Source organism: Condylura cristata, unplaced genomic scaffold, assembly GCF_000260355.1.
Source record: "Condylura cristata isolate star-nosed mole 26May11 unplaced genomic scaffold, ConCri1.0 scaffold00017, whole genome shotgun sequence".
In the NCBI taxonomy this organism is placed as follows: domain Eukaryota; kingdom Metazoa; phylum Chordata; class Mammalia; order Eulipotyphla; family Talpidae; genus Condylura; species Condylura cristata.
The window spans coordinates 4941195-4950612 of NW_004567118.1; the positions used below are offsets into that span (position 1 = coordinate 4941195).

A 9418-nucleotide genomic window follows, 5' to 3' on the forward strand; every position below is an offset into this window, starting at 1 on the left:
GCCCCTGGCCCTTAGAAGGCATCTACATCGGGAAATCATTACTGCCTCCTCCCTCTTTCCCCTCAAAGAAGAGTCACAGAGGGGCCTCCCTGGTGGCACAGCGGGTTATTAAAGTCTCAGCATTATCAAGCTATTGCCAGTCACTTCAGCATGGGTTCGATCCCCTGCCAGGGAGCTGACCCACATGGTCCAGCAGACCTCTCCTAACCCACCCATAGCTCCCCTTAGCAGTGTATTTCAGTTGATCCACCTGTTCTGCACCCCACTCTATCTCTGGTGAATTCTCTCATCCTCACCCCCTCACCTCTGGCACACCCCAGTTATTATATACATAAACAAATAAAATTAAATCTTAAAAAAAATAAGGACTCACAGAAGATTATTTACAAAGATTTATTACAGCATGGGAGCAGTTCAGGCCTGGAGTCAGGGAAGAGGGGAAGGGGCCAGAGCAGCTGGAGGACAAGCCCCCCACCTTTGTGCCCCCCCCAAAGAGGTATACTAGGCGGCATTCCTGGCATCAAAGCACAAACAAAACGCAACAAAGCAGCCTCTGCCAGTCCATCTTCCAGGCGCCCAGGCAGGAGAGCAGGGGTGAGAAGCAGAAGTTGTCCAAAATGTTGGGGTTGTAGAGAAGGATGCCTGAAGCCTGGGTCCCGGTAGAAGCCAGTGAGGGGTGTGGACTTGGAATAGGAGAGGGAATGGTAAGGTCTAAGGGCACATACAGGTTCTCAGCATCCCATTTCCCCAGATTTAGGGTCCTGCCCTGTGGGTTTCCTGTGCCCAGCGGAGAGGGTCTGGGGGGGGAAATGCAAAGGAACCTTTATCCCCTATTTACTGTTGCCAACACAAACTCATCCTGCCTCCTCCTGGGTGAATGCGGGAATGACTGGCAGGGGTAGGCATCAGGAAGCAAGTGCCCAGAGACTCTGGGCATCAGCCAAAGGTGGGCAAACAAGCAAACACAGACCAGCCTTAGTCTTCTAGAAGTCAGAAGCCGCAGCCCTAGCAAGAGGGAAAGAGTACGAAACAGGGCAGGGACAGAGTGGGTTTCTGGGGAACAACGATGTCCCCTCTACTTCCTTCCTGGGAGATGCAAGACTGGGTGCCTATGTGCCGCGCTCAGGGTGCTGTGGCTCCTCCCCAGGCTCTGTAAGGCAAGCAGAGGGACTCAGAGTCTGGTCTCACTCACCAGGACCCCAGCCCCACTCTCCACTCCCGACTTCCAAGCCTCACCACTTCGAGCCTGGTCTTCCACTTGGTTCTCAGAACTTCCATCTCTCTGAGGCTCATCCAGAGGAGGTGGGCGCTCCCAGGGCCCCTCTAGACCCTGACCACAGGTTGTCTTCTGCCCAGCTGGGGATAAGAAAGAAGGGTTAAAAATACAGGCTTGGGTATCTCAGTTCTGTATGCACAAATACATAAATCTTAAAAAAAAACACAACAGGCTTGGGCCCTCCCTGGTGGTGCAGCCGGATAAAGCACAGCACTAAGAAGCTAAAGCCACTTCCACATGAGTTCCATCCCAGCCTGGAGCTGACCCACATGCTGGCAGACCCCTCCTGACCCGCCCACTGCTCCCTCAGCAGTGTACTTCCTCAGTCTGCCTGTTCTGCTCCCCACTCTGCCTCTGGTGAATCCTCTCACTGCCCCTGCACCTCTGGCCTGTACCCCAGCTCTGTATGTATAAAAAAATAAATAAATCTTAAAAAAAAAAAAACAAAAAGCTCTGCTGACCCCCTGGCTGTCCAGAGCATGGGCTGGGTCTGTGATAGCTGAGACTAAGCTTTCTGAGGACATCATGCACAGTGGACAGTGCTGGAATAGGGCGCTTCCGATGGGCTATGTATGGCTTAGTTAAGTCAGTTGCGACCTTTCTGGAGGGACTGATAACAAAGAAATTATGTAGCTCCCCTTAAATAAAATGATAGTCAATACCTCATCCAGCCCAGGCCCATCACCCAAAAGCAGTTCAGAGAGGCCCCAGGGCACGTGGCTGTTTCTCCTGGGCAGCCATGTGTACACCAGAGCGGGCAGTTGACACTGCCTTGTCATTTCACTCTGTTATCTACTGATTCCTGAGGGAGCAGTCTTCTCCCACCTCTTCTCTGCTCTGGGGTTTCAGTGGGAGCTGACTCAACTCTTCTAGCTGGAGCTACTGCCAGAGATGCAGACAGGAGATGCAAGCCATTTTATCTGGGTGCAAGAACCACCCAGATAAGTAGGAGTGGTTAGCTCTTTTTCTTTCTTATTTTTAAAGATTGATTTATTTATGCATATAGAATTGGGGTATGGACCAGAGGTTTGGAGGGTGAGAGATTCACCAGAGACCAAGTGGGGAACAGAACAGGCTGATGAACTGAAATACACTGCGGAGGGGAGCAGCGGGTGGATCAGGAGAGGTCTGCTGCGCCCTGTGGGTCCCCTCCTTGGCCAGGGACCTCACTCAAGCTGGAGTGGCTGCAGTAGATGTGCTTTAACCCATTGCGCCACCAAGGAGGGCCCAGTTAGCTACTTTTCATCCCCCAAAATAACAGGACCAGAGTTTCACATGTCCTAGGAAGGACAGATGCGGCGGCCTTTCATGGCCAGGCAACCATGGGGAGGCTGAGATCTTCCTGTCTGGAAATTTCCTGGGCCTTGGGACCCTCTGTGGAGAATTTTGGGCCTGGGGCTTCTTACTGTGAGGCCTTCTGTGGAGGTTTTGGATGTCTTCCTGTTCCCTTTTGTTCTTACCATGGAGGCACAGAGGACCAGAAGCCTAGGTTCTCCGTGGAGACACTAGAGGGCACCCTCTCACCCCAGCACAGGAAGGGAGAAGGGGAGAAACCGCAGCTGGCTCCAGGAGAGCACAGAGCAACCAGCCTCCGCCTCCAGACAGAGCCCGTGTCCCACATCTAGGATAGTGCTGACAGCACTGGGCAGCCTCAGTCCTCTACCCCTGCACCGCCTCATCCCCCCTCACTGCTTCGGATGCTTCCATGCTCGCTTCTTGGGTCTAACCGCCAGTCTCACATGGCCTTGCCTTGATGCTTAGGGAAGAGAGGAATCGCAGCTGACTCTTAAACAACTCAGGGGTTAGGGACGCTGACCTGCTCACAGTCAAAAACCTGAGGGCAGCTTTTACTTTCTAAGAAATACAGTTGTCCAGGGCCCTCCCTGGTGGCACAACGGGTTAGGACACGGAACTGCAAGCTGGCTGCAGCCACTTCAGTGCGAGTTTGATCCTTGCCCCGGAGGTGGCCCACATGGCCGGCAGACCTCTCCTGACCCGCCGGCTGACCCCCTCACAGTGTACTTTGTCGGGCAGTGTACTCTGCCTGTCCTGCTCCCCGCTCTGTCTCTGGAGAATCCTCTCACTGCCCCTGCGCCTCTGGCTTATACCACAGTTCTGTATGCATAAATAAATAAATCTTTTTTTAAAAAAAAGGAAATACAGTCATCCCCTTGGTATCCGCAGGGGACTGGTTTCAGGACCCCAGGGGTACCAAAATCAGAGGCTGCACAAGTCCCTTACGAGTCAGCCCTCAGGGTCTGCGGGTTCAGCATCCAGGGATCAACCAGTACCTGTTACTAGTTGAATTCATAAATTCTAGAACCTAAGGGTGGGGGGGTGGAATCTGAATGTAAGTGGACCCACAAAATTCAAGCCATGTTCAAGGGTCCCCGGTATTAGGAGGAACCTAATTTGGAGAGACTGGAGAAAGGAGCGCCCCAGTCTCAAGAAAGCCGAGTGAGTCTTCCTGTGGAGTGACAGGATGGGCAAGTCTTTGGGGTGTGACTGCAGTTTTCCTGTGTGAGAAGCTGTAAGCGGGAAGTGTTCTAGGACCCCCATAGAGGACACCCCCATGGGTGGGAAGCCAGGTTTCCTGCTCTTCATCTTACCAGGTCCCCTGTAGCCCTTCAGGATTTCGGCTTGGCTGTCCTCCTCCTCCTCTTCTTCCTCATCGTCCTCGTCCTCCTCATCCTCCTCTTCCTCCCTGGGGTAGCCCAGCTCCCGAAGCTCACCCAGCTCATCCTCCTCCTCCGAGGTCGGGTTGCCGATGGACTGCAGGTGGGACTCAGCAATGCGCTGCACGGCTGGCACAGGGCACCCAGACCGGACAGGGTCAGCCAGGCCCGAAAAGCAGCCTGAGGAGCTGGCCTCCTTCCCAGGGGCCCGGGCACAGCTAACCCGCTCAGGGGTCCAGTTCAGAGGCTGGAGATTATAGGTCGGCCTGTGCGGGGCTAGACGAGGGCAGAAGCAGCAGGGAAGGCTGGCCCCTGACAGAGAAGGCTGGCCCCTGACATTTCCTCTACCCCCTAAGGTGTAAAGCTGGGCAAGACCAGACGGGCACAGCAGCAGCTTAACATTCTCTGGCTGGGGAGCTTACTTCTCCAAGGACGGGGTCCTGACAGCTGTGCCCACCAGCTACAGCCCTGGGCAGAAGGCAGAGTCTGTGGACCAGAGCTTGGCGAACTCTGTCCCTTTTTATTTCTGGGGGAATGCCCACTGCTCACCCCAGTGCTGCCCCCCATCCAGGGCTTGGGCACTGACCACATACTCCTGCCCCTAGATCCAAGGGGTTAGGAAGAGTTCTGAGTCTGAGAACATCATAGCCTTCGGTCAGTGAAATCCAGGCCTGGGGATGTGATGTCCTCTTAGGCAGCCCCCCATCCTGACCCTCACCCCTAAGCTTTCAGCTCCCTTTCTGGTGACCTAGAAAGCAACAAACACCACCCAGCCCGCAACACTTCCAAAGCCTGCTGGACAGCCTAGGAAGGGATCAGTGTGGTAGCTAGGGAGAAGTTTCTGAGAGGCGGAAAGAATGGCGGGGAGAGGTAAGAGAATGGGGCAAGAGCTAGGGGACTCTGGGCACTGCCAGAGGTGGACGGGGCACTGTGAGGAGGGACTGGGCCAAGGCACAGTGGGAACAGGAGCTGGTGGGGTTTTAGGGTACCTGGGTCATTAAATTCACAGCCGTAGATAAGATGCTGAGGAGCCGGGGTGGGGCGGCTGCAGGCCCTCCCCTCGGCCAGCCCAGAAGGGTAGATCCAGGCTGGAAACCTCCAGTACAGTGAGCAGGGCACCGTGCTCTTGCCAACTCGGGACAGGCACAGAGGGCACATTGTGTGTGCTTCTGCCCCACCCTGCAGACCGCTCCCAGCCCAGTGCCTCCCGCTGCCTTTGGGCAAGCTACCCAGGCAATAAAAGCGCAATAAATCGCCCTGCCTTGGCCTTGGGGACTCAGCAAAACTTCACCTTGAGCCAAGTCTGAGAGTTGGCCTTGGTGAGGACCCCTCCACCGTGACTCCGTGCTGCCCACCTCTCCCAGGGGCCCCCGAATTCTCCCTCTATAAGCCCCACCCCTGGCAGGGGTGCTCCCTTGCCCAGAAAGGGGCTGCGGCCTGCCAAAGTGCCCTCCGGTATGGGTCTCTGAGTGAAGGGGTACAGGGGAGTAGAGGTGGCAGCACCAGAGGGCCCCCCCAGGAGAGCTGAGTTCTTGAGCCTCGCTCATAATAATGGGTGTATGCAGAGCCGTGCCCATGAGCACCCCATGCCTTGTCTCCAGGGCATGCTGGGTTCCCCCCTCACCCTCCCAGCTTTCTCTGCCTCTATCTCCATTTTGGGGGCCCTGAACCCCTGACCCCAAGTCTCCCTTTTAGCCTAGGTGGAGATCCCTAGCAAAGCCCCCAGATTGCTCACCCTTGCCTGGCCCCTCCTCACTGCCCTGACTTACCCCCCACCCTCCCCAAGGCCCAGGCCAATGGGGCAATGGGATAGAGACTTTCTGGCCCATGCAGGATTCCCTGGGGAGGCACTGTGATGTTCTCTTCACCCCATCTTCACCCCAGCTCTCCTCTCCAAGCTCCCAATCAGGAGGTGTACATTCATTCCAGCCCAGAGTGAGGAGAGAGATCTCCAGTCTCCCTTGATAAGATGCCACCTCCTCCCTCAGCCTGCTCTGCCTCACAGGTGGGAGGTCCTTCCCAGTGCTCCCACCCACCTGCACACCACCTACTGCAGCCCTTCCTGACCTCTCCGGGGGAGGAGAGTGGGCCCCTGGCCTTCGCTCCTCTCTTCCCAGCTACCAGCCTGGCAGGCTGGCTGACAGGTGCACCTGCTGACCTGGGCAGGTGCTGGGAACTCGTTAAATCCCCCTTCCCTAGAGAATTCTCAGCACACCCTTCCGGTCTCCTGGGAAAGAGGGCTGGACAGGTGGGAAGGGCCAGGTGGGAAGAGGGCAGAGTAGGAGGGGAAGGTAGGTAGGCATCTTAGGTTCAGATAGAAAGAGACCCCCACCTGCCCCATCTCCTCATCCAGGTGTGTCTCCCACACAGTCCCTTGCTGCAAGCCAAGGCCCCAGGATGGCCCCGAAGACCCCTGTGATTCCTCACCTCTTCCTCTTTGCAGGCCTCTTCCCTCGTCCTCACCTGGCCCGCAGGTCCCAGTCCACTTCAAGGCCCGGCTTAAACACCTCTCCTCTAACTCTCCTTGACCCTGAAGCACAAGGTCCCAGGGGGCCGGGGCCACACCTGGCTCCTCTAATTTTCCTGAGGCCCACCAGTGAGGCCTGGTAAACTGGAAGGAAAAGCAGGCTCAAGAAGCCAGTGTGCAGGTCTCCCCAGGGAGAGGTGAGATAGGGGGGTAGCCCAAACAAAGTGGGTGCTTGAGGTGGTGAGGAGTGTGAGGGGGTCTGACAGCACTTGCCAGCAAAAGGCACCCCACTTAGTCTCTTTATGTTGGTGCCTACTAATCTGCAGCCGGCTCACACCATGGGTGATCATGGGTGATAGGAAGGACCTTCCTGCCCCTCTCAGCCTCTGGGCTCCATTTTCACAAGGTCAAGTTCAGAAAGAATCGGTCTAAAGAGGTTAGAGATACACAAGGCACTCCCTCACCACTGTCAAAAGCTCAACATGTCACCTCCTCCACCCACCCGGGTCAGCCCAAATCCAGGGGTCAGGGTCAGCCAGGCCAAAGGGTGGGGAGATACCTTTCAGCGAGGGGGGTGTGTAGGCACAGGGGTTGGATCTCTTCGACTTGATGTGGTGCCCTTCTCCCGAAGCTCTCTGCCAGAGGGAGAGCCAGGTTAAAGGGGCTCACCAGAGGACACTTCCCTTCTTCCATTCTCCCATCCTGTCCCCCAGGCCAACCCTATCTCTGCTGATGGGTCCAGTTGCTGCTGACCCTCACCAAAGATGAGGTGCCAGGGATGGGGAGGGGTACCATAAGCTCCTCCCAGCAGGACCCAAGGTGCTGAAGGCCCTCCCAGAGTCTGAGCGAGGAAGGGAGGGCCCCTCGGCTCTGGAGGTGCCCATTGATGTGCTAATACATCCTCCCAGTGGGGGTGGCTCCCCGTGTAGCCTCGGAAGCAACCCTGCCACCCCACCCCAAAGGGCTCCGGAATCTCTCCTTTTGCTGCCCCAGGAAACTCACCTGGTGTGGGGAGGCTTCCTCCTCTGGGGAGTCCCCAGAGAACCACAGAGGAAGGGAAAAGGAAAGAGAGAAACAAAATAAGAATGATATCCCCAAAGGCTCCGTCTCTGGGGTAAGGGAAAGTGTGTCTTTTCTTTCCTAGCTTAGGGAACGTGCTGGGTCAATAAACAAACCCAGTGAGTTGGGGCTCCCAGAAATCACCCGCCTGCCCCTAACTTGTTCTCCATCCCCTACTCAGGGGACTTGGCAGGAGCCCCCAAAGGGCGTCAGAATTAGGTAGGGACAAGGCTAGGGGGCCCACCTGGTGAGGAGTGCTCGGAGAGCCTGAACAGCATGGCAGGGGTTGGCCTCCGGCGTCGGATCTGAGGAGAAGGAAAAAGAGAAGGGGGTGGACAGACAGGGCAGACATTAGCAGCCCACCCTACCACCCTCCCTACCGCAGAGAGCAGGGAACCTACAGCGCTTTGGAGTTCTCAGGGAACCTTTGCATCAAAGACAGTCAAAGCTGAAAGGAACTGTAGGGCTCACCCAGCCCCCTTGTTTTCCTGAGTTGAAAACCCAAGGCTCAGAGAGGTTCCACAAAGCGCTTAAAGTCACACAGCATGCCAAGGCAGAGAAAGGATGAGAAAAACCCACCACTGACTCCAGTTCATGCTTTTCCCACTCGATGGCTACTCTAGAGTGGACATCCTCCCCTCCAAAGCCCTTCCTCTCCAGCAAGGGAGCTGGAGTTGACCATGGTGATGCCCACTAGCCACCCCTGTGGCCCGTCCTGTCCACCAAAGATCAGTCAAGGACTCCAAAGAAATTCAGAGGGAGGCTAAGTGTGGCACTACACTGAAGCTCAGACCAGGGATTGGGGGTTCTCTGGGGGTCTGGGCCCTCTCAGGCTGTAGAACTCTTGACCCAGGACTCACAAAGAGAAATAGACAAAAACTTGCTTTCCTGGGTACAGGAGCCAGGGTGAAGGAGGGGGTGATGAGTGTGGGGACACTGAGCCCCCCAGTGACTGCCCCTCTCGCCGCTTGGCAATCAGAGCAGCAGTCAGTTAATTAGGTTCCCTCTGCGCTCCAGGGAAATGCACAAAAGAACCAGGTGAATTCAACTAAAAGTGCCACCTCCCCTGCCAAGCTCCCCACGTTGCCTTTGAGACCCTCTTCTCATGTCCCTTCTTTTCCCTCACAGGACTTGGTCCACCCTCACTGCCCTGCTGGCAGTCGGTGGCATCTCAGCAAGGAGTGAACGTGGCTGGCTCGCTGCGGGCGGAGGGGGTGGCGGGGAGCGCGGGAGGAAGAGTTCTTTTCTCCCTCTGTGTCCCGGACTCTCACCTCTGGGGGCCTCCAAGCCCCGGAGACTGAGGAGTCTCAGTGTCAGTGAAGAGGTCGGGCGGGGATGCCTGGACCCCCTTGGCCCCCACGCGGAGGCCCTGTCTGGGGTCTGACAGCACAAGGAGGTCTAAACCTGCTGGGTGGCCCGGCCCAGAGCCCCGCGGGGGCCTAGAGGGGCAGGGCGGTGGGCCAGCCTGCGCTGACCTGACCGCCGACCCGCCCGGGCTGGGCCCAGGGCCCAGGGGTGCCGGTGGTAGCCTAGAAATGGAGAAGACCGTGTGGGGCCCAGAGAATGGTCCCCCTTCCCTGGCAAGCCCAGCCTCGGGCCCCCGACTGGCTGCCCGCAGTTCTCCGGCCGCGGAGTCTGGCCTGCTGTCCCGGGAAAAGTTGCCGGAGACTCCAGCGAACTTCCCGCGCGCATCCGCGCTCCGGCCGGGTCGGGTCCGGGCGAGCCGGTGCCCCAACCCCAGACCCGTCCACAGCCGCAGCGCCCGGGACCTCAGAGGAGCCCGGCGAGTGTTCGGGGCGCCTGCGAGAGTGGGGCGCGGCCCCCTTACCATCTCCACCTGGCGGGGGTCGAGCTGGCTGGGAGGCGCGGGCACCGAGAACTGAATCTTCTTGCGGTCCTTGGGGTCCATGGCGGCGGGGGGCTCGCGGCTCGGGGTCCCGG

General features: G+C 57.4%; 1 protein-coding gene across 1 annotated transcript; it reads right to left on the bottom strand.

Annotated features, from left to right (window-relative positions):
- Nucleotides 1–388: 388 nt before the first annotated feature.
- Nucleotides 389–9412, bottom strand: PPP1R1B (protein phosphatase 1, regulatory (inhibitor) subunit 1B). Its single transcript, XM_004684980.2, has 7 exons — nt 9306–9412; nt 7722–7782; nt 7421–7443; nt 6978–7053; nt 3886–4080; nt 1237–1356; nt 389–1150 (listed from the first exon to the last, which is right to left on the bottom strand). Exons 1-7 carry the CDS (start codon nt 9384–9386, stop codon nt 1110–1112), a joined length of 597 nt encoding a protein of 198 aa, XP_004685037.1. The 5' UTR covers nt 9387–9412; the 3' UTR covers nt 389–1109.
- Nucleotides 9413–9418: the final 6 nt, after the last annotated feature.